The sequence below is a fragment of the Mobula birostris genome, chromosome 23 (assembly GCF_030028105.1).
Source record: "Mobula birostris isolate sMobBir1 chromosome 23, sMobBir1.hap1, whole genome shotgun sequence".
NCBI classification, from domain to species: Eukaryota; Metazoa; Chordata; class Chondrichthyes; order Myliobatiformes; family Myliobatidae; genus Mobula; species Mobula birostris.
The window spans coordinates 28,253,213-28,279,072 of NC_092392.1; the positions used below are offsets into that span (position 1 = coordinate 28,253,213).

General features: G+C 43.4%; 1 protein-coding gene and 1 long non-coding RNA gene across 10 annotated transcripts in view; one reads left to right on the forward strand and one right to left on the reverse strand.

Annotated features, from left to right (window-relative positions):
- The window catches only part of LOC140186925 (uncharacterized), a 63,166-nt gene extending 38,017 nt beyond the window's left edge, over positions 1-25,149 (forward strand). The window contains exons 2-3 of the long non-coding RNA XR_011882966.1: positions 22,433-22,518; positions 25,075-25,149. This is a non-coding gene — a long non-coding RNA (uncharacterized lncRNA). The remainder of the gene's footprint in view (positions 1-22,432; positions 22,519-25,074) is intronic.
- sema3d (sema domain, immunoglobulin domain (Ig), short basic domain, secreted, (semaphorin) 3D) overlaps positions 1-25,860 on the reverse strand; it is a 258,748-nt gene that overhangs the window by 177,127 nt on the left and 55,761 nt on the right. For 2 of the 9 annotated variants that reach the window (XM_072241688.1, XM_072241696.1), the window contains exons 1-2: positions 3,148-3,201; positions 1,379-1,577 (exon numbers count right to left, since the gene is read on the reverse strand). In XM_072241688.1, coding sequence (XP_072097789.1) covers positions 1,379-1,577; positions 3,148-3,186 — 238 coding nt within the window. In that variant the 5' untranslated portion in view covers positions 3,187-3,201. Of the gene's footprint in view, positions 1-1,378; positions 1,578-3,147; positions 3,202-3,223; positions 3,245-10,972; positions 11,058-14,970; positions 15,011-25,860 lie in introns of those variants that run through there. The other 7 variants (XM_072241690.1, XM_072241695.1, XM_072241693.1 and 4 more) reach the window with 5 other exon arrangements.

Below are 25,860 nucleotides of genomic sequence, written 5' to 3' on the forward strand. Positions count from 1 at the left end.
AAGGATCTAGAATTGGGGAGCATGCTATCCAGGTAAGGGATTGGCCACTTGGGGCAGAGACTAGAAGGGACCCTGAGGATTGTGCATCTTTATAAATCCCTCCTTCAATATTGTGGAGGGTTAGCCATTGCGTAGGTACAGAGCCGAAAGTGGTGGGCTGCTGGGATTCAAGGATACGGGGAAAGCAGAGCTGAGGGAAATAATCAGCGCACTTTATTGAATGGTGCAGCTGGCATGATGAGCTGAATGGTGTCTTCCTGCTCTTCCTTCTCATCTTCTTCCATTCAAGATGTTTCCAGAAATATTGGACCTGACCAGAGCTGCACTGACTAGTGTTATTCTCATATTGTGGCCTAGAATTTCAGCTTGCCAGCGGTCACCATTTCCCTCCCTCCTTTTACATACAATCAGCATCTTAAACCGAGAGTATGTACGTACAGTAGAATAAAAGTTGGTTTGGACAGAAAGCATGAGTCTGGACTGAAGGGCAAGTTCCCTCCTGAGCGAGATCCGATGCTAGAAACAGTGTTACCTTGGCCTACTTCATTTCCCACCTCTACTACCATCCAGAGCAGATATTACAAACTTTGGTGACAAATGAAACCAAAGGCCTGTACTTCCATGTAGAGTTAACAATACACACCCAGTTTAATAGCTTGAAATAGACTTGGAAACTTTAGCCTAAATGCTATCATCAAAAGCAGAGAATTCTGTGGTAAAATACCAATGAACACAGAACAGTAGAGCACAGTACAGGCCTTTCGGCCTACAACATTGTGATGTCCTTTTAACCTACTCTGAGATCAATCTAACCCTTCCCTTTCACCTTGCCCTCCATTTTTCTTTCATCCAAGTGCCTATCTAAGAGTCTTGATGTCCACAATTGAGGACATTTTCAAAAGATGAAACCTCAAAAAGTTGGCATCCATTCTCTCAATTGTCTCTCCATCCTCCTGCCCCCACACTATATTCCATACTGGGCCTCACCAACATTTTATACAACTTCAACATAGCATCCCAGCTTCTGCGCTCCGTACAATGGCACTGAATGCCTGCAATTTCCATCGTCAGCAGAAAGGAGTTAAATTTAATCCAGCACCACTCTGCTCCTCTCCTTAGCAATCAGATCACTGAAGATCTTTCCACTGCCTTTCCTTTGAATACACAACTGTAAATAAGCCCAAGGCTGCCTGAGATTTCAGTAGCTTCCTGTGGTAATGTTGACCAATAAACACATCACCTTAAAACAGAGGGAATTCCAGCAGTGAGCTCTTGCATTCAGTATCCAAAACAAACTGAAACTCTCAGGCAATACGATCTGAAAAATTCTTTTTATTCTTCCGCGAGACACATGTCAACCAATCCTTCCGATTGTTACCTCTATGGGAGAGCTTGAGTCTGGGAATGTTCAACCTCCCGGTTTCCACCGATGGCAAGACCAACAGGAGAAGCGTCCGCCACAATAGCGGACGGGAGTGGAGTGGGGTCAGACCTCTCCTCCCGAGAGAGTTCCTTGTTGCTGGCATCCTGGCCTTCATCACCACTTGTAATGGGTTCTTGTGCTGGTACGATATCTGCTGCAAGAAAAAGAAAGTTTATATTGTGTGGAACAGTCAAGCACACCTCACTTGTAGCAATTGTTGGTCAGCTGGGCACAGTCAGACCATTGTGAAGTACACCCCATCGGTGCTGAGGGAGCCCTACACTGTCAGAGGTGTCATTCTCTTTTTCCTCAGGAGGCTAAAGAAACATCCCTTACCAATTTTTTTTACTGACGGACCACACACATGGATCCATCATGGCTTGGTACGGCAACTGCTCTGCCCGTGGCTGCAAGGAGCTGCAGAGAGCTGTGGACGCAGCTCAGAACATCACAGAAAGCAGCCTCCCCTCCATGGAAGAGACCTATGTCTTGCTCCCGTCAGCCGACTCTGCCTCAGTAAAGTAGCCAACATAATCAAACCCCACCTACCCCAGACAGTCTGTCTTCTTCCCTCTCTCATTGGGCAGAAGATACAAAATCCTGAAAGCACATACCACCAGCTTCTACCCCACTGTTATCAGACTATTAAACAGTTCCTCAGGACAAAAAGTAGGACTCTTAACCTCACAATCTACCCCGTTATGATCTTGCACCTTATTGTTTACCTGCACTGCACTTCCTCGGTAGCTGTTACACTTTATTCTGTGTTCTGTTATTGTTTTCCCTTGTTCTACCTCAATGCACGATGTAATGATCTGATCTGAATGAACAATGTGTAAGGCAAACTTTTCACTGTATCTCGATGCATGTGACACATCAAACCAAGGACTAGTCTGCTCTGGTGACTGAAAATAAAACATCTTGTGATTATTTATAGATGGGAGTACATAAGATTATAAGAGGCAGAGATAGAGTAGATCATCAGAGTCTCTTTTCCCATGGTAGAGGGCAGGGGCTTGAGATAACAGAGGGGGGTTTTAAAGGGGATATGAGGCGTAACCTTTTACACAGATAGTGATTGATATCTGGAACTCACCAATGGTGGGGGGTGGAATCTTAGGCATAGAGTCACAGAGTTATACGGCATGGAAAAAAAGGTGCTTCAGCCCCAACTTATCCATGCCAACCAAGGTGCCTACCTGACCTCCTCTCATATGCCTACATTTGGCCTATACCCCTGTAAGTCTCTCCTACCTACATACTTGTCTGAGTGGCTCTAAACTTTATAATTGTAACCCCGCTCTACCACCTGCTCTGACAGTTCATTCCACATACCTATCACCCCCTGTGTGAAAAACCTGCTCCCCGGGTCCTTTTTAAATGTTGTCCCTCTCACTTTAAACCTGTGCCCTCTGGTGGAATCCGATGCAGTGCGGGTGATTAAGAGGCAGAGGTACAGAGGGTCACAGACGTAATGGGAAATGTGCAGATAAAATTCAATGTTCAAAGTAAATTTATAATCAAAGTACCTATATGTCACCATATACAACCCTGAGAATCATTTTCCTGTGGACATTCACAGTAGAACAGAGAAATACAATGGAATCAATGAAAAACAACACACAAAGACTGACAAACAATCAATGTGCAAAAGAAGACAAACTGTGCAAATACAAAATAAATAAATAACAAACAAACAAATAAATAGATAGATAGATAGATACTGAGAACACGAGTTGTGGAGTCCTTGCAAGTGAGTCCATAGGCAGGGTTCAGTGATCAGTTCAGAGTTTAGGTTACCCATCCTGGTTCAGGAGCCTGTTGCTGAACCTGGTGGTGTGCGATCTAAGGCTCCTGTGCCTCCGTCCCGGAGGCAGCAGCAAGAAAGGAACTTGTCACGGGGGGGGACAGTGCTCGTTGTGCATGTGGTCAACGGCTGGGGGGGGCTTTTCCTGTGGTGAACTGCTCGCTTGCTGTTGCAATCAGGAAGGAGGTACAGAAGCAATAGGTCCTGTAATAATGACAGGAATTTTACAAAATTACTGCGATGAAATTATACGGATTTTTGCAAGAAACTGCTTATTTATTTCTCACACCACAGTTTAAGTGATGATGTGATATCAATGCTTCCACAAATAAAACCTTTCTTCTATCACGCCCTTCTATTACATGCAGTAGTTGAACTTTTCGGAGGAGTGTTCAAAGCTTCTCAACCCCAATGTATCTTTAGCACCTCTGCTCCACTGGACCTCTTAGGTTCTCTATTAATCTTACAAAGCCTGCCAGACTTCCTGACGAGCCGGAAGCTATTTGCAACGAGATAGGAACAAGTACTACTAAATCTGAACAGATGTCCTATAAAAGTGGTGTGGTGATAATGAGGACCTTTGTCAGAGGAACTGGGCTACAAATAATCACACGAAGGATGTTGAAAGGTCATGTTCAAAGCTGTTTTAAGGCAGTTGTTGGTGGGGACAAAGTGAAAAAAGATATGCAATTTAAAGGTAACACTTTAATCCAGAGCTGCTCTATGTTCTTTACTACTTTGCAAGTAATTCATTAACAGGCACGATCCTTACAACACATCACTGTAGTAAGGCCAATTTTTACATAGTTGAAAAGAGATCCAGATTTTTACTATTTTCCCGAAGGTTCTCCATGGGAACAGTTTAAAGATCAATCTTATTCAGCTAAACTCTGGAAACAATACCACACAAAAGTTCAACAGTTTAAAAACTTGATTTTTCACCAAGTAATATTTCATATACTTATAGGGTAGGCACATAACATATTATTCCTTATACGAATATTTTCCATGAAAGCATCAGCATAGTATATGTCCTATGACAAACATGGGGGCACCGCTGTAGCATAGTGATTAGCGCAACGCTATTACATCAGAAGTCTGAGTTCAATTTCGAAGCCCTCTGTTAGGAGTTTGTACGTTCCTCCCCATGAACACATGGACTTCCCCTGGGTGCTCTGATTTCCTCCCACATTCCAAAGACATACCAGTCAGTAGGTTAATTGGCCATTGTAAATTGTCCTGTGATTAAGCAAGGGTTAAATAGATTGGTTGCTGGGCAGTGCAGCTTGTTGGACCAGAAAGAGCTGTTCTATGCTGTATCGTTTAATAAATAAATAGATAATATTTTTATAATTAAAATAAGACTATTATTATAAATATTATTCATAATAGCATTAGTTTCTAATATACAGTCCATACGAAGGGTCTGAAGCTGAAATATTGACTATTCATTTCCCTTCATAGATGCTGTGTTCCTCCAGCATTTTGGGTGTGTCCTCTGCATTTGTAGCATCTGCAGAATCTCTTATGTTTATGATTTCATAGACTTGCTGCATTTTGACACATTAGGATTTTTAAAGTTTTTTTAAAATTTGTCCCAAAAATATAATAGACTAATCCAGATCAAAGTAAAACATTTGTGGAATCTGTTTAATAAAACAGTTCCATCATCATTATGTGCTATGTTGTATGGCGAGGGCTATCATGGTCTATCCATGACCATGATTGTTCTTGGCAAATTTTTCTACAGAAGTGGTTTGCCATTGACTTCCTCTGGGCAGTACCTTTAAAAGACGGGTGACCCCAGCCATTATCAATACTCTTCAGGGATTGTCTGCCTGGTGTCAGTGGTTGGAAAACCAGGATTTGTGATATGCACACGCTGTTCATACGACCATCCACCATCTGCTCCCATAGCTTCACATCACCCTGATCGAGCATGTCTTTTGAGGAAGTGGTGAATATGGGTTTGATTCTGAACGTTTAAGAGGAGTTTAGTTTTCATACTGGAGGACCACGGGTCAATGGCTGTAAGCTAGATGAAAGTTTAACATTGACCAGATGGGCCGAAGGGCCTGTTACTGTGTGCTAGCGCACTATGACCTTGTTGAGCCTGTGTATTATAATCTTATGAGGAGGAATTTCTTTATCTGGAGGTGGGTAAATCTGCAGAATTCATTGCCACAGACGACAATGGAGGTTAAGTCATTGGGTATATTTAAAGTAAAGGTTGATAGGTTCTCTATGCTATACCCTTCTCTCAATTCCACCGTCTCCACCGCATCTGCTCTCAGGATGATGCCTTTCACTCTCGAACCAAGGAGCTGTACTCCTTTTTCAAAGAAAGAGGCTTCCCTACCTCCACAATCAACACCCTCAACCACATCTCTTCCATTTCACGTGTCTGCTCCCAACCTCTCGCCACCCTACCAGGGATAGGGTTCCTCTTGCCCTCACCTATCACCCCACCAGCCTCCATGTCCAGCACATAATTCTCCGAAACTCCTGCCACCTCCAACTGGATCCCACCACCAAACACATCTTTCCCTCACCCCCCCCCCACTTTCTGCTTCCTGCAGGGATCGTTCCTTGTGCGACTCCTTTGTCCGTTCGTCCCTCCCCACTGATCTCCCTCCTGACACTTATCCTTGCAAGTGGAACAAGTGCTACACCTGCCCCTACACCTCCTCCCTCACTACCATTCAGGGTCCCAAACAGTCCTTCCAGGTGAGACGACACTTCACCTGTGAGTCTGTTTGGGGTCATATATGTGTTCGGTGCTCCTGGTGTGGCCTCTTGTGTATCGGTGAGACCCGACGTAGATTGGGAGATCGCTTTGGCAAGCATCTACACTCCGTCCACCAGAACAAGTAGGATCTCCCATTGGCCATCTATTTTAATTCCATTTCTCATTCCCATTCTGAATTGTCCATCCATGGCCTCCGCCACTGTCGTGATGAGGCCACACTCAGGTTGGAGGAGCAACACCTTATATTCTGTTTGGGTAGCCTCCAACCTGATGGCATGAACATTGATTTCTCAAACTTCCAGTAATGCCTCCACCACCCCTCCCCTTCACCATTTCCCATCCTCTTGTCCCTCTCTCATGTTATCTCCTTGTCCACCCATCATCCCCCTCTGGTGCCCCTCCCCCCTTTCTTCTTTCTTCCATGGCCTTCAGTCAACTTCCTAGCTCTTTGCTTCATCACTCTCCCTCCAAGTTTCTCTTTATCACTTGGCGTTTCTCTCTCTCCTTCCCCACCTTTCAAATCTACTCAGATTTTTTTCTCCAGACCTGCCGAAGGGTTTTGGCCCGAAGTGTCAGCTGTTCACTCTTTTCCATGGACGCTGTCTGGCCTGCTGAGTTCCTCCAGCATGTTGTGCGTGTTACTGGGATTTCCAGCATCTGCACATTTTCTCTTGTTTGTGATTTGATAGGTTCTTGATTAGCCAGGGGAGAAGGTAGGAGAATGGGGTTGAGAGGGTTAATAAATTAACTATGATGGACTGGGGGAGCAGACTTGATGAGCTGAATGGCCTAATTCTGCTCCTATGCCTTGTGTCTTAAATCTTGCACTTGAGGTAGATATTCCATTAACATGGGCTAATGTCCATGTATATGCAAGAACATAGCAACATATTAAACATGGGCAGGAGCAGGACATTCAGCCCATCGAGCTGAGTACGTCTTGGCTTCAACTTCATAGAGTTAAAGTCATAGAGTATTATAGCACAGCAGCAGGTCCTTTGCCCCATCTAGTCCATGCAAACCCGTTTTTCCTCCTTAGTCCCATCTAACCCCTTGAGCAGGGAGGAATGAGCAGATCAACACCAGCGATTCTGCAGATGCCCAAAATCTGGAGTAACACTCACACAATGCTGGAGGAACAGATGCTGCCTGACCTGCTGAGCTCTCCCAGGGATGTGCCTGTGATGTATTGGCCAGTTGGGGTTAGGTGGGTCAGCCATGCTCAGTAACCCCTTTAATGGGGACTGAAGATATTACTTTGAGATTGTTCTGATCTTCTGGAACAATACTTGCATCATAGCCCCACATCAATTACAGTGACTTATGTTTCCATAGCCTCTCACGTGGGGCATTATGAACCTGCTTCTTGAGTTTATCTCTAGACCAGCTGCCTACAGGCAGTCAGTTACGATGCCTTTCATTTGCTGACAGTTCTGATAACTCAGTACACACACAGAAAGACATGCACCATACTGGTAACAGAAACACAAGTTAACAAGTGCATACTGGTGTGAAGATGATCGATATCTCTCCATTCCCTGCACATTCATGTATCTAACAACCTCCTGAAGACCACCTCTAAACCTGCTTCCACTGCTTTTCCCTGCAGCCCGTTCCAAAAGAAAATTGGCCTGTGCATCTTAAACTTGCACCCCACCCCAACTCAAATGCATGTCCTCCAGTACTTCACTAACTAGACACCAAGCACAAGGCTACCAAGCTTCCACTTACCTCTCTATGAAGTGGAAGCATGCTATTTTCTTCAGTAACCTCCCCCCAAACACCTCCAAGCAAGAAGGAAATAAGATTTTATAATCGGCTGTTGCAAGGCAACGGGAGATTTGGATCTGGAAACTGCTCTCAAGTTGCATAAATCACCAAAATAAAAGTGACATCTTGGATTTAATATATAGTTTTATAATCTGCCTGGTCCTGGTTTTTGCTTCCTCCATTAATCAAATTTTTGAGGTTTGCAAAGTGCACTGCGACAGGCAAAAAGTAAAGAGTCACCTTATGGTAAAAGTAAGATCTTCTGAAAGGCGATTAACTTCATTTCCTTCCCTCACTCTGCAAGTTGGCAGTGGCTGTGCGCGCTTGGCATCCGAATTTCAGGGCATTTCTTCCGGTGCTTGCCATGGGTATGGTAACGCAAACTGCTGCCAAATGTTCAACAGCAACTGAATGATATCTATCCCACCCTGCAGCAGGGTCCTCCTATCAGCCAGGTACACATTTTGTGTGCTCCACTGCGGTGACGATGGTGACCTCAGCCTCCTGAATCCAGAGTCGGGGCTGCTGGTCTCCCTGGACTGTGCAAGTTGCTCAGGGTACAGCGGTTTGGGAGCTTCAGAACTGGAGGGGATAACTTCACTCACCTCAACATTGAACTGATTCCACAGCTCATGTTCTCAGTAGTATTTATTTATTTATTTATTTATTTTTTGTGTGGGTTTTTTCCCATTATTTACACAGTTTGTCTTTTGTTTCACACTGGTTGTTTGTCAGTTTTTGCTTGTATGTCGTTTTTCATTGATTGTATTGGTATTACTTGTTCTACTGTGAATGCCCACAAGAAAGTTAATCTCGTGACATGAACATACTTTGATAATAAATTTACTTTGAACATTAGGACTGGACCCTGTCCTCCGTCCAGTGATACTCAGTTCATCTCCCATGCACTTAGTCTGAGAGTGGTGGGTGTGTGGAATGCGCTTGTCAGGGGTGTTGGTAGAGGCAGATATATTAGGGGGCATTTAAAAGACTCTCAGATAGGCACATGGATGATAGGAAAATGGAGGGGTTTGTAGGAGCAGGTCAAAAGTTTGGCACAACATCACATGCCAACATGTTCTATTAACTAAGGATGCCTTTCTCACCAAAGCCTCCCTTTCATTCCGAGCCTGGTTTTCCCACCGCTGCCTGTAAGAAAGCTTGTACGCTCTCCCCGTGACTGCATGGGTTTCCTCTGGGTGCTCCAATTTCCTCCCACATTCCAAAGATGGACCAGTAGGATAACTGGTCATTGGAAACTGTCCCAGATTAGGCCAGGATTAAATCGAGGGATTGCTGGGCAGCACAGCTCAAAGGGCCAGAAGGCCCTATCCCATGCTATATCTCAACAAATAAATAAATAGACAATAAATAGATACCAGCTGTGTTAGCTCAGATGATAATGGCTGAATGGTCAGGACATCGTCATGGAAGGAAGAGCCTGTATGGTGCCTGACTGTTCTATGAAATGATTATCTAATCTGAAATACAGAACCAATAGACATGGTGGAAAATCAAACTGACACCGCAGATGCTGGAATTCTGAAAGAAAACCAGACAATGCAGGAAACTCTCAACTGGTCAGGCAACATCCGAGAAGAGATAATTAAAGTTAATGTTTCAGCTCTGGACTTCTCCAAATCAGAATCAGTTTTACTATCACCGGCATATGTCATGAAATTTGTTGTTTTGCAGCAGCAGTACAGTGCAATACTTAAAAACAAACTATAAATTACAGAAAGAAATATACATCTCCACTGGATTGTGGTTAATTGGGCTGTCAGTAATTGGAACAGCAGCTTATTTTGGACAACTCTGAAAGAACAAAAACAAATCAAGAAAATAGCTGGGATTCTCTTCATTTTTTTGGGACATTATGCCACTCAATTGAGACAGAAGACTGTTGCCAAACATTTCTAACTAGTATCAGTCTCGTGCACGTCATGTGGCAGAGTTAGACGCTACACCATGTTCAGAGTGAACCCACCCAACCAACACACTTTTCGGCCCTCTTCCCTCCGGGAGAAGGCTCAGGAGCTTGAAGGCTCATACGGCCAGATTTGGGAACAGCTTCTTTCCAACTGTGATAAGACTGCTGAACGGATCCTGACCCGGATCTGGGCCGTACCCTCCAAATATCCAGACCTGCCTCTCGTTTTTTTTTTTTGCACTACCTTACTTTCCATTTTTCTATTTTCTATTTATGATTTATAATTTAAAATTTTAATATTTACTGTTTTTTACTATTTTTACTATTTAATATTTGTAATCCAGGGAGCAGGAAGCGCAGAATCAAATATCGCTGTGATGATTGTACATTCTTGTATCAATCGTTTGGTGACAATAAAGTATAAAGTAAAGTAAGTTTTTAAATAGCATCAGTTACTTGTGTTTGTGTTCAAAAAGCAGTGATTTTTGTCACTGATAGTTGGCGAGAAATGAGCAGTAAGACAAATCAGAGCTGTTTTGCTCACTGTGGTTTTGAGCATTCAGACTTGGAGATGCCAGAAACGCTGGGAGTGAAAATGAAATAATTTCACTACTTCCAACAAGTTAGGACCCATGAAGAATTTTAAGGTATCTAAAATCATCTTGCACGTTACAATGAAAATGAATATTTGGAGGATGAAATCGTCGAAAGCATTGTTTGGAGGCAGTCCATTACCGGCACAAGATTTCTGCACTGATTTTGTTCATTTACAGTCAATCAAAAGACTATGGCAGTGTACACTGGATGATTTCCTCCATCAATAACTATTAGGAACTAACACACAGATTTATAGTACAGTAGTATTGGCCGTGTTCCAATTTGTTCTGTATTTCATTTAAATACATAATTTGTTACTCAGTTAAATGACAGTTGGGCTTTTTTTTATACCATTTTAACTATTTTCATGAAAATTCTGCTAATTGGGGCAGCTGCTTAATTGGGACAAAATGCATTGGTCCCAATGTGTCCAATTTAACCGGAATACATACACACACACACACACACACACACACATGCACATCTATCTATCTATCTCTGTATAATTAAATAAGTAGTCCAAATACACATCAAAAATAGTGAGGCAGAGTTCATGGGTTCATTGTCCTTTCAGGAATCTGAACTGATTACCTCAGATGTAGATACTGAAACAGAAACGTACCACAAGGATAACTCCACAAAATCACAGAATAAGAACGCTGTGAACAATTGACGTTCTCAAATGTTAAATATTACCTTTTTGCTGCTATTAAAACTGGATTGCGATCAATCAGGCCAAGGCAGACAGAGTTTAATTCAGATAAATGCGAGGTGCTGCATTCTGGTAAGACACGACAGGACAGACACAGTGAGCATATTAAACATGCAAAGGCAATGCCTCAAGAAGGCGCATCCATCATTAGGTACCCTCACTATCTAGGGCATGCCCTCTTCTCATTACTACCATTCTCACTAAGGAGGTACAGGAGCCTGAAGGCCCACTCAATGATGCAGGAACAGCCTCCTCCCCTCCACCTTCAGATTTCTGAGTGGTTCATGAACACTACCTCATTATTCTTCTTTTACACTATTCATTTCAAAGACTCAAAGTACAATTTATTATCAAAGTACGCCTGCAGTATACAATCCTGGGATTCACCTTCCCACAGACAGCCACAAAACAGAGAAAAACCATGGAACCCGTTCAAAGAACATAAGAATAGGGGAAATAGGAGCAGGAGTAGGCCATCTGGTCCGTCGAGCCTGCTCTGCCATTCCTAAGATCATGCTTTCTTGATAGCCTGCTGTAGCTGCAAACCAACCTTTTGTGATCCATGCACAAACACTCCCGAGTCCCTCTGCACAGCAGCATGCTGCAATTGTTTTACCATTCAAAGAATAATCTGCTTTTCCACTTTTCCTTCCAAAGTGGATGACCTCACAATTACCAATGTTGTATTCCATCTGCCAGACCCTTGCCCACTCACTTAACCTATCTATATCTATATCTAAAGAAAAACATCAAACCCCCAACGCGTAAAATAGCAAATAGCACAAATGGAATAAAAATGAGTGGGAAAAAAAAACAGAATTAAAATCCCAACATTCAAAGACATTGAAAGAGTCCAGCCATATTCAGTTTAGCTCATTTCAGTTCAATCGAGCACCGTCTCATTCGTTAAGTTTATAGTAATTTACCGTGCTTGCCTTGCTGCCACAAAGCAACAAATTTCACGACTGATGTCAGTGACAATAAACCTGATTCTGATCCTCATGTGAATGGTAGGACCATAGGGAGTGCTGTAGAATAGAATGTCTTCGGAGGGCACTTACGCTTCCTTGACTGGGTGCTGAAGAAGCCTTTCATCAGTCAGGATACAGAAGTGGGACATCATGTTCCATTGTTAACGCCATATTTGGAATTCTGGTTGCCTGGCACCATGAAAGATCTCACTAAACTGGACAAGGTGCAAAAAAGACCTGTGAGTATATTGCCAGGACTGGAAGTTATTAGTTATAAGGACTTGGGTTAGAGGCTGGGACTGCTTTCCCTAGATTGAAGGAGGCTGAGCGATGATCTTATAAGATCATGAGACGGTGCAGTAGTGTAGAGGTTAGCATAATGCTATTACAGCACGGGTAACCTGTTGTCTGCGAGGAGTGCTGACGTTCTCCCTCTGACCGTGTGGGTTTCCTCTGGGGGCTCTGGTTTCCTCCCACATTTCAAAGACATACGGGTCAGTAGGTTAATTAGTCACGTGGGTGTAACTGGGCGGTGTGGGCTGAAAGAGGCAGCTACTGCGCTGCATCTCTAAATAATAAAACATAAATAAAATAAAGAGAATCGCCACTTTATTTTTTTCCCAGGTACTTTCTGAAGCAGTATTGAGGGTGGGGAAGACCCCTTCTAATCAGAGTGCAAAGCTGGATGCCAGAGATCCCATGCACTGTTTCCAGTAGGAAGTTATCATAGTTCCCTGCGCAATAGTTCTCCCATAGTCCAAACTGAGTAAAGACAAATAATCTGGTCAGAGCCACATTGCAGTTTGATGGATCTCACTGAGGGAAAATGGGGTGAGATGTTGTTGGTTTACATCCAAGTTTAAGGTCTATGATTGGATGTTACATACTGAAAATGCTTTCAGGAAGGATGGATCTTCCTCCAATGTTGTCCAAAGGTTCTGCTTGCGTATCCACTCAAAACCTGCCAGGGCACCTGCACAAAGCATTCTTCAACGAAGTGTCATCAGGACAGGTGTGGATAGACTTGAAGATGACCACTGCAGATGAGAGCCCATTCGAGAACGAATAACGCAGTAATATCCTCAAACCAGCTCCCCCAGAAATTCCACAAAGTGCTTGAGGAACCCATGAAGTCAGGCAGCAACTCTGGAGGTCTTCCTGACCGCTGAGTTCCTCCAGCATTTTGTATGTGTGGCTCAAGGTTTCCAACATCTGCAGAATCTCTTGCGTGCACACTCTGATCACAGAACAAGAACCTCAGTGCATTACACTTGTTACATACACCTGTTAGGGTGCATTCTCCAGTTACCTTATAAGGTAACCGTAGCCTTCAGCCAGGAGCAGATGTCATCAGCTGGTTTCTAACCTTCACCGAGTGTTTCGACCTTTAAACACGACACTCTCCAGTTGGTGGGCCGGCAGTGGTGGCCAAATCACTGCCCGTCTGCTCCTGGCTTCCAGCTTCCCTCCTCTTGCCTACTCCAAATCCAACAAGAGGCTCGTTCTGCCTCTTCCCCCATCCTACAAGCTGCTTGTTTTTTGCTCCTTTCGTCCAGGCCCAGATCTGACAACAACCGCCATGCTGATTTGGCTGGGAAACCTCTGCAGCTGATCTCCACAGGGAACAACCATGCCTGCCATCCCTTGTCTTTACACTCCTGCAGTAAGGGCTGGTACTTCAAGGCCTTTCTCTCGTGGGCCTCTTCCCATCCCTCCTCCCACGGCACAGTCAGCTCGATCAGAATTATTTTCTTGTCTTCCGTTGACCATAGTACAATGTCCGGGCGTAGGGCTGTGTGCACCACATCCGGGAACTGCAACCTCCTTCCCACATCGACCCTCATCTCCCAGGACCTGGCCGTTAGCAGCAGATACTGTATGGTTTAAAAACGGGGCCTCACAGTGGGGAAAAAGCCAGAGGGAGATCAAAGATTTTATTATTCCTGGAATACAACAACATAAAAACAGAATGTCCTTTTCTTTAAATTGCAAACAATTGAACCTGGTTCCCATAATGAGGCTGCCTATCGCCAACCACACTGGCTCCAGGAAAGGCCACAGCCAATCCCCTCAGGAGGGTGTGCACTCCAAACAATAAGAAGAGCTAGAGGCCGCAGTGAATAAATGGCTTTTCAGAGACCTTACCCAGAATCCTTGGACTTTATTGGAAATTTACAATGGTTTATTTTAATGACCCAACACATCAGTTCTTTCAGTGGATTTATTTCACACCCTTTTCTTCTCAGGAAAGTTCATGGTCTTTTCTTCACAGCCTGAAGCACCAGGAAACACATTGAATTATTTGTGAAAGTACAGAGACTGAGAAGAGCATTGTTTGTAAAAACTTGTTAACAGGTAACACCACAATACAGGGAGCACTGGGAGGGAGTTTCCAGACCTCTGGACCCACCAAGGGTAACTGTTGACATGCAACTTTTGCAATATCATGAGAGCTGCAAACGATGCTCCTGAAAGAGCCGACTCATTTATCAAAACCAGCATCACCTTTTATTATGATCCTGCCACTGGTTTGGATCAAGTTGTTCTCCCAATACAGCAGTTACAAACCAAAACTGCTGAGAGACCGAGTTCAGGAGTTGACACTGTATGACGCACTTCCAAATAACTGAGCGCCAAGTCGAAAAAAGCACGTTTGATACTTTATTATGAGGCCAGCAAAGAAGAGTGATCAGAATTAGCATAATTAGCATAATAAATGAAATAAGCGGTCAACAACAAATAGCCAATTCCCCTGCTCAGCCTCTCTCTAATCGAACTAAAACTGACATCACAAAGCGTGAATACGTGCCTATACTCATTACTCGTACCACGTCCCCACCCATGTGACAAATTAGCACGGCCCATATTAAAACATGCAACACAGAATACAATACGGACAGACAGAAAATAGATATGTGACTCCTACACCTAATGAAAGTTATCCCTTTGGGAGATTCATCACCTCCACCGACCCAACCAAATCCAAATCCAAATGATACAGGAAAACATACCTATGTCGTCACAGTTGAAGTATCCCATCAAACCTCTGACCTGGAAAGAATTTTGCAATGAATTACTTGGCTTGATGAGATACTTATTTTTAATACTTTTTTAATTACAGATACAGTATGGTAACAGGCCCTTCTGGCCCAACAAGCCTTTGCTGCCCAAATTACACACGTGACTAATTTACCTACTTACCCCTTACGTCTTTGGAATGTGGTGGGAAACCAGAGCTCCTCGACAAAACGCACAGGGTCACAGCGAGAGCATACCAATTCCTTACAGTCGGTGGTGGGAATTGAACCTGGCTCACTTGGTGCTGTAAATCGCCACGCTACCGTGCCAGGCTCATTATTTGTTGGATATTTCAAATTAATTGAAGCTATGTGGGTATTAATGAAACAGAGTAAATGTATCACACAATTACATGGTCTAATGAGCCACAGAGCACAGAAAGAGGCCCTTCTGCCCATCCATTCCCTGCCAACCTTCACGCATCTACCTACACTAATCTTGAGTCCTGATAAAGAGTCTCAGCCTGAAACATTCCTTTCCATAGATGTTACCTCACCTGCCAAGTTCCTCCAGCATTTTGTGTGTGTTGCTTTGGATTTCCAGCATCTGCAGAATCTCTTGTTTTCCTGCTTTAATCCCATTTCATTCTTCCCACATTCTAATCAACCCCTCCCCAAGACTCCACCACCAGCACCTCCTCAGGGACAATATTCAGTGGCCACTTAAGCCATTAGGTTGGTGAGGGGATATCAGAGCAAGGGAGGACATTGGAGATGGGTTGGTGAGGGTTATCAAAGTGAGGGGAGGACGATGGAGATGGATTGGTGAGGGGTTATCAGAGTGAGGGGAGGACAATGAAGACTGGTTGATGTCAGGAAGATGACTCAGGATTTGTAGGTGACTTGGGATGAAATGTCACAGATGGTTGAAGACACTTGAACAGATCTCACTCTAGCTGAATAAACTTTGGTGGAATTTTTCAAGGTAGAGTTTGCCCCATTGGAGAAACCAGATTACAATGTGAATAGAGTGTACAAGCTCAGTTCACAAGCAGAAAACCAACAGAAACAAGTTCTTAGCTCTTTAGTGCCATCTTATTCTGTACATTGGTGGTTGGAAGATGGAACGTGTATAAAATGGAGAGCACCAGCAAGAAAAAGAAATCACAAAGTTCTGTTATTGAAAGAGTGCAGAGAAAATTTACAAGGATGTTGCCAGGGCTTGAGGGCCTGTTTTATAGGGAAAGGTTGCATAGGTTAGGGCTTTTTTCCCCTTAAAAGTAGGAGAATGAGTGGCAATTTGATAGAGGTATACAAAATTTTGAGGATATAGACAGGATAAATGCAGGTAGGCTTTTCTTCCCTGAGGCTGGGTGAGACTAGAACTGGAAGTCATGGGTTAAGGGTGAAAGGTAAAATGCTTAAGGGAAACCTGAGGAGGAGCTTCTTCACTCAGAGGGTGGTGAGAGTGTAGAGCAAGCTGCCAGCAGAAGTGGTGGATGCGGATTTGAATCCGACGTTTAGGAGAAGTTTGGATAGGTTCACGGATTGGAGGGGTATGGAGGGCTATGGTCCGGTTGTGGGTTGATGGAAGTAGGCAGAATAATAGTTCAGCATGAACTAAATGGGCCAAAAGGCCTGTTTCTGTTCTGTAATGTTCTCTGACTCTTATCACTCTATCTAACAAAAATTACAGCATTTCACTTGGAAAACTTGAAGAATCATGTTTACACTCAAACTCCCAAACTCCAAAAACTCCAATAAGTAAACACAAGAGGCAGCTTCCCCTGGCTTTGTGAGGTTTGGTGTCCACCCTTATGTTTTGGTGACGTGCACCAACCAACACCTCAACACTTGTCCCTTCCTGACAAAGGGCCTCAGCCTGAAACATCGACTCTTTATTCCCCTCCATAGATGCTGCTTGACGTGCTGAGTTCCTCCAGCACTTTGTGTGTTGCTCTGAATTCCCAGCATCTACAGAATCTCCCGTCTTTATAACACCCAACACCACACTTTCACAGGATCTGAGGCCTTGTCAATTGATCAGATGTGGAGGTAGACGTCAGAACAGTTGGCTTGAATCCTGACGGTATACGTCGCTCAAACAATCACACCAACACAATGTGTCAGTTGCCATGGAGACTGCTGGGCAGAGAATGTCTCTGGAGCTTCCTTCATCCCAACAGCGTTTACATTTCAAAGATAACGAATTACCATCAAATCCCATAGGAAATGTTACATCAAACCATGTGTCAGAGAGGATTCATGATCCCTTACAACACAGAAGGTCACTCAACACGTCAAATCCATGCTGTCTCAGAGCTTTTTCAGCAATTCACCTGTTTTCCCTTGCACGTGCCAATCACTACCCTTTAATTCTCCCTACACTGAAGGCATTTGAATCTACCCCCACAATCCTCCATCCAGACACTTACACAAGAGGCAAATAAATCTACCCCTACAATTCCCCCTCCAGACACCTAAATTAGGGACAATTGAATCTCAAAGTGTAAAGTTCAAAGTAAATTTATTATCAAAGTATTTACACATTACCATATACTATCCTCAGATTCATTACACGACACTGAGAAAATGAATCTCAGGCTAGCAAATGATGACATTTAGTGACTTTGTTTATACATTTACTTTGAATTTTGTATCTACTCTCTAATTTCCCCTCCAAATGCTACACTAGGGGCAATTGAATCTAGCCCCAATTTCTCTCTCCAAACCCTACACTGGGGGATATTGAATCCCTCAACCTTTGGAATGTAGGAGCAAACTGGAGCACCAAAGTGTATCCTATACAACCACAGGGAGAACGTGCAAACTCCACATAGACAACACTCGAATTCAGGACTGAGCCCCCTCTCCAGACCTGTGTGACAGAGTTGCCCAAACAAAATGTTTTGCTGGGAGCTTAGAGTCATAAAGTCTTACAGCCCAGAAGCAGGCCCTACAGCCCAACTGGTCCATGCTGACCAAAGTGCTCACCTGTTTTACTGCTTGCATTTGTCCCATGTCCCTCTGAACCTTTCCTATCTGCCTACTTATTCAAATATCATTTAAAGATTATTGCAACTCCCTCATTCTCTGCTTTTTTCAGGGAGCTCATTCCATACACCTACCAGCCTCTGTGTGAAGAAGATGTCCCTCGGGTCACTTTGAAATCTTTCCCCTCTCATCATAAACCTATGGTATCTAGTTTTTAGTCTTTTTTTTCAGGGGACAACCATGCACGTTACTCCTATATAAGCTACTCATGATTTTATACACTTCTATAATGTCACCCTCCAGTCTCAATGCTCTAATGAATAAAATCCTAACCTGCCCAACCTCTCTCAATAACTCAGGCCCTCAAGTCACGGTAACATCCTCATAAATCTTCGTTGCACTATTTCTAGCTTAATGACGTCTTTCCTATAACAGGATGACCAAAACAGTAAACAATAATTTAAGTTTGGCCTCACCCAGTGTTTGGACAACTGCAATATAACATCCCAGCTTCAATACTCAGATGCCAGGAATGATGAAAGCCAATGTGCCAAGTGCCTTCGTCACCAGCCTGTCTACTTGCAACATCACTCTCAATATAACACACATAGAATTCAGTCTGAAATGTCGACTATTTATTCTTCTCCATAGATGCTGCCTGACCTGCTGAGTTCCTCCAGCATTTTGTGTGTGTTGTTCTGGCAGAATTTTTTTTCTGTTTTTCACTTTTAACATATTATATTCCTCCTCTCTTTGGCCCCTCTATTCTGCTACACTCCCCAAGCCCCTACCATTTACTTTGGTTTGATTTACCAAAACGCAACAGTTTGCACTTGTCTGGAATGAATGCCATTTGCCAATCCTCAGCCCACAGACCTAGCTGAGGCCTTGAGGTCACCAGCAAATCAATCACTTTGATGAGTCTAAAAAATTCAATTTCAGTTATTAGCCAGATTCAGGATCGGGTTTATTATCACCGACATTGTTGTCTTGTGGCAGTGGTACAGTGCAAGATAAAAATTATTATAAGTTACAAAAATAAATAATTAGAACAAAATATGATTACCGAGGTCATAATCATGGGCTATTCAGAAATCTGCTGGCAGAGGGGAAGAAGCTGTTCCTGAATCATTGAGTGTGGGTCTTCAGGCTCCTGTACCTCCCTGATGGTAGCAATGAGAAGAGGGCACGTCATGTGTGATGGGCCCTTATTGATGGACAGTGCCTCTTGAAGATGTGCTTGATGGCGGGGAAGTTAATCCCCGTAATAGAACAGACTCTGTCAAGGATTCTGTGTATAAATAACTTCTCATACAATCACACTGTTAAATTCATGTTGTGTGATCATTTTCCCCAATTAAAGCCAGTTGCGAACATTAGGCCCTGTGGCACTATTAGTGGAGAGCAGTGGCTTTGTTGTCCATGTTTGAGACCAGAGGCTTTGATGTCCATGTTGGAGACCAGAGGCTTGGATGCCCATGCTGGAGACCAGAGGCTTTGATGCCCATGTTGGAGACGAGAGGCTTTCATGTCCATGTTGGAGACCAGAGGCTTTGATGCCCATGCTGGAGACCAGAGGCTTTGATGTCCATGTTGGAGACCAGTGGTTTTGATATCCATGTTGGAAATCAGTGGCTTTGATGTCCATGTTGTGTAAAATGTAACTAAATATGCAAAGGGAATAAACCCACCTCTGATCTGAGCAGGTTTACATAGAGCTCTTCCAAGTGCCCCTAGGTGTCAGCTGCCTTACAGCAAGCATGAACACATTCTACGTGAGATAGCTGGCTTGTAATTTGATGCACTTGTTCAAAAGGAGACATATACCAGTCTGTGTGCATTCCCCCTCTTTGGGAGAGGCTCAGCGGTTAGATGCCCAGACATGAATCCCAAGGAAAGACAGGGCAAGCAAAACAAAATAACACCCAAACCCGCACCTCACGGAAGGATTAGCGTTCCACTTTCACGGGTTCGGTGTTGTACATAACGTTGGTCAAGCCACACAGAATCAAGAACTAGACAGCACAGATTTAAGGTGAGACAGGAGAGACTTAATTCAAATCTGAGGGACAAATTTTTCACTCAGATGGTGGCCAGTTTATGGAATATATTACTGGAAGAAATGATTGAGACAGGTGTATAAACAATATTTAACATCTTCACTCAGAGCAAAAATTCCAGAAAAGATGATTGAGCAAGTACATAAACAATATTTAAAATAGAATTGTACAGACACATGGATAGGAAACTACTTTCCTCTGCTTTCTGAGGAGGCAGGAGAGAGCTGGACTTTACACACATCATTCTACACATGCACAGTAGAGAGCATCCTAACAAGCTGCATCACTGCGTGGTACAGAAGCTGCACTGAGGCAGACAGGAAGGCTCTACAGCAGGTCGTCAAAACTGTTCAGTACATCACTGGCACCAGCCTACCCACCATCTAGGACATATATACAGAAAGATGCCAGAAATATCACAAGGGATCCCATCCACCTTGCTCATGGACTGTTTATCCCACTCCCATCAGGGAGGTGGATATGCAGCATCCACACCAGGACCAGCAGACTCAAAAACAGTTACCTTCCCCAAGCAGTGAGGCTGATCAACACCTCCGCCCACTAACCCACCCCGCCACACCCCCAATCCTACTACTTTATCATTTCCTGTCAGGGTCATCTTGTGTAGAGAGACTCCTTTGCCTAGCATCATTTTATGGACATACAATCAATCTATGTATATAAACTATCTTATGTATTTATATCTATTGTGTTTTTTAGTATTCTGTTCTTTATCTTATTGTGTTTTTTGTGCTGCATCGGACCCAGACTAACAATTATTTCATTCTCCTTTACACTCATGTACTGGAAGTGACATTAAATAATCATGAATAGGAAAGTTTTGGGGGAATTCGGGAACTAATGAATCCCAGATAAGCACCACTAAGTCCACAGAAGAGATGGACGGAGACCCATAGTGGGCAGACAATACAGCCTCACATGACTTCCTGCTCTCTATTGTGGAGCAGACAGAGAGACTGCACTACTCACTCCCTCTGGTTGATTCAGAATCAGCACCAGCTCTATTATCACCGAGATATGTTGTGAAATTTACTGTTTTGCAGTGCAATACATTAATAAATTACTCCCAATTACAAAAGAGCAAATGAGGAACAGCGAGGCAGTGTTCATGAACCATTTAGACACTTGATAGCAGAGGGGAAGAAGCTGTTTGTAAATCACCAAGTGGACAACATCCATCTGTTCCTTTGAAATGAATAGCACTTGCTGAGATGACAGCCCTCTGGCCATTTCTCATGGCCCTGTGGAACTTGGGTAATCGATAGCCCTTAATCCCCCTTAATATGCAGAGATCCATTCATCACCATCTCAGATATACTCAGTGACCGATCCTCCACTGTCCTCTTAGGGTGAGAATTTTGAAGATTCACCACTATCTGGGTGAAGGCATTTCTCCTCATCTCTGCTCTGAGTGGCTGAACCCACATCTAGAGAGATGGCAAAGACTATCTTCACACCTTCCCGGTTAGGATGGCACAGTAGTGTAGTGGTTAGCACAACACTGTATAATACAGGAAACCTGGGTTCAATTCGTGCCACTCCCTGTTAGGAGTTTATACGTCCTCCCTGTCAACCATGTGGATTTACTCCGGGTGCTCCAGTTTCCTCCCACATTCCAAAGATGAACCGGTCGGTACATTAATTGGCCATTGGAAATTCTTTCATGATTAATTTATCTATTTATTGAGATACAGTGTGGCGCAGGCCCTTCCAGCCCTTTGAGCCAATCTGCTCAGCAATCCTCCAATTTAATCTGAGCTTAATCATGGGTCAATTTCCAATGACCAACCTGCAAGAATCTTACACGGTTGATTACGAGAATGATTCCAGGAATGAAAGGGTTACAGTGTGAGGAACGTCTGGCAGCTCTTGGGCTGTATTCCCTGGAGTTCAGGAGAATGAGGGGGGATCTCATAGAAACATTCCAAATGTTAAAAGGCCTGAACAGATTAGATATGGCAAAGTTATTTCCCTTGGTAGGGGAGTCTAGGATAGGACAAGAGGGCATGATTTCAGAATTGAAGGAGATGCATTTAGGACAGAGATGTGGAGAAATTACTTTAGTCAGAGGGTGGTAAATCTGTGGAATTTGTTGCCACAAGCAGCTGTGGAGGCCAAGTCATTGGGTGCATTTCAGCCAGAGATGGATAGATTCTTGATTAGCCAGGGCATCAAAGGGAATGGGGAGATGGCAGGGGAGTGGGGATGACTGGAAGAATTGGATCAGCCCATGATTGAATGGTGGAGCAGACTCGATGGGCCGAATGGCCTACTTCAGCTCATCTATCTCATGGTCTTATGATCATCCCAGCATCTTCTAAACACAAGACAGTACAACTCCAATTTGCTTTATCTCATTAACTTCACTCTCTCTGGCACAGGTTTCATTTGTGAGGACATCAGACTCAGGCAAATTACTCCAGATGCATCCTCTCTGTGACAGGAAGATGTTTTTATCTGTGTTCAGGTAAGGGTCAGCACAGCATCTGCTTTTTGACTACTTCAAGATTAAGATTCGAGTTTATTTATCACACGTACATGGAAACATACCGTGAAATGTGTCTTTTACATTAACACTGGCAGCCCCATACAGATTCAGAGTTCAAAGTAAATTTGCTATCAAAGTACGTATATGTCACGTATATGTAGATTCATTTATTTGCAGGCATTCACAATAGAGCAATAGAATCAATGAAAAAATGCACGCAAAGCTGACAAACTGCCAACATGCAAAAGACGACAAATAAAAAAAATAACCAAATAAATAATACCGAGAACATAAGTTGTGGAGTCCCTGAAAGTGAGTCTGTAAGTTATGGAATCAATTCAGTGTTGAGGTGAGTGAAGTTATCCATTCTGATTCAGGAGCCTGATGGCTGTATGGTAATAACTGTTCCTGAACCTGGTGGCGTGGGACCGAAGGCTCCTCTACCTCCTTCCTGATTGTAGTAGCAAGAGAACATGGCCAGGATGGTGGCCGTCGTTAATAATGGACGCTGCTTTTTCCCTGACAGTTCTCTAAGTAGATGTGCTCAATGGTGGAGACCCCTCCGGTGTCACACTGTGAAACACCAATGTTTGGAAGCTGTTGCAGAAGCGGACTGCACTTCTCAGGCTCTGCACTGACCGTCCGTATCTGACCACACATGCAGCAGGAGTTGAGAATGTGCAGGTTTCGGGCTATTTAGTGTGAAAGCAGATTGTCCGCACATTCTCAGCAAAGGCTGAATTTCAATAACCGAGAGAGCATTATTGTTGCTCACAGTTTAATGGCAATGTCACCACTGATAAATTAATCCTCAGCCTCTGGTTATCATTTGAGTTTTGACTCTTTATCCAAAATGCTGGACTTAAATCATCACAGAACTTTTTGACAGATATTTAGATTTCATGCACCATTTATCATCAGAAGTAGATGGATTAATTGAATTCCAATGGCTCCAGTATCAGCAAGGTTTAGTTTAACCCTACCTCATACCAAAAACTACAGGTTCCATTTCATCTGACAGACACTACCCCATCAATCTATCAGTTCCCCATCACTATTAATTACTCTTGTTTCATACAATCTAAAGTTTGTTTGTTGTAATCAACTTATAACCTAACCATGAACCTATTTGAGTTACAGTTCTGTAACATCCTGTGCTTCCTTATCCAGAGTTTCATACCCAAATTCCTCCTCAAGAATTATTTAATCATACGGCCGATACCACAATAATCTTTCAGCATGTTTTCGTTCAATCTCAGGATGTGTGCCAACAGCCAGACCAGCATTATGACGAAGATATACTTTCCCCTGGTTCCCCTCCTCCTTCCCTTTCTCCCATAGTCCACTCTCCTCTCCTTTCAGATTCCTTTTCCCCTTTTCTGCCATCACATCCCAGCTTCTTACTTCATCTCTCCCTCACCCACACACCTGGTCTCACCTATCACCTGCCAACTTGTCCTCCTTCCGCTCCCCGCCACCTTCTTATTCTGGTATCTGCCCCCTTCCTTTCCACCACCCATACTATTTGAGGTAGATTCTTTAAATGAGATGTTACAGAACAATATAACATTAACTCTGAGAACTCAGGATGTGGAAGACTACTGCACTTCAGTATAGAATCTCAACTCCAAAGCTGGGCTACTGCCACAATAAACAAGCAAAAAGAGTCTGGGACCCTTAATTTGGATGAAGAGATGAGGAGCTGCAATGTGAATTGTTTCTCTCTGCACATACTGCACGACCTGCTGAGGATTTCCAGTACGTCTTATTTTTATTAGAGATTTCCAGCATCTGCACATTATTTTTCACAGAAGAGAAACTGAAAGAACAGGATGCAAAATAAAATTATGCGGTGAAATAATATTATCCACTATCTCAATCATGTTCTGCTCAGAAACATTAACATGAGAATTTTCCCAAGGGAATTTATCTGGGTAAATACAATGATTAATCATTCTAAAATGTAACTTTCACAGCAATCAAACAAGTTTTGAAACAGATGTGTGAACTTCATGATTTTAAAAAAACAGCTTTTGCAACCAATGGACATGCTATGTTAGCGAGGGAAAGTGTGACGACTCTTGTGGGCTGCCAGCACATCCTTACTTTGTATTGGTTGATGCAGTTCACTGTATATTTTGATGAACATGTGATAAATAAATCGGACCCTAAATCAGAGTGAAATTTCTAATGTGATTGCCATTTCTACAGGTTTTCTTTTTCTCTCAGAGCCAAAGGTAAGATCAAACTTAACGAGTTCCTGGAACCTACAAAGTTTGGTTACATACTTGCAAAGAACATTGAGGTCTGTAAACTTCACTTCTAATGGGAATTCCTTGAAGCAGAATGAAGTAATCCCCGTGAAGCTGAGGGAAGTTGGCACAGGTCATTGGAACAATGCGCTGATGGGAACGCAATAATATTTCAAACTCCCAACCAGAGTGTAACAGAGCGAGGTGTACTGTATAATCCAGTGTAATGTGTTTCAAGACCCCTCCCATCTCAAACATTCTCTCTTCTCCCTCCTCCCATCAGGCAGAAGATACAAAAGCCTGAAAGTACCTCCCACCAAACTCAAGGACAGCATCTATCCCACTGTTATCAGACTATTGAATGGCTCCCAGGTATGAAAAGGTGGACAATTGACCAGACAATATACCTCATTATTACCTTGCTCCATACTATCTACCTGCATCACACTTTCTCTGCAACTGTAACACTTCATTCTGTATTCTGTTAATTTTCTCTTGTACCATCTCGATGCACTGTGCAATGTCAATGATCTAGATAGAATAGATGTGCAGATGTTTCCAATGGGGGAGTTTAGGACCAGAGGGAAAAAGGATGTCACTTTAGAACAGACATGAGGAGGAATTTCTTTAGCCAAAGGGTGGTGAGTCTCTGGAATTCATTGCACAGACAGCTGTGGATGCAAAGATACCGGGTGTATTTAAAGCAACACACGCAAAACGCGGGAAGAGCTCTGCAGGTCAGGCATGGAAAGGAATAAACAGTCATCATTTCGGGCCGAGACCCTTTTACTGGACTGAGAAAGAAGGGGGGAGTTGCCAGAATAAAAAGGTGGGGAGAGGGGAAAAGGCTAGCTGGAAGGTGACAGGTGAAGCCAGGTGGCTGAGAAGCAACAAGGGCTGGAGAAGAAAGAATCTGACAGGAGAAGAGAGTGGACAATAGGAGAAAGGGAAGGAGGAGGAGACCCAGGAGGAAGTAATAGGCAGGTGAGAAGAGTGGGGAATAGAGGAAGATGGGGGTGGGGGGTAGATTTGTTCACTGGAAGGAGAAACTGATATTCAAACCATCAGA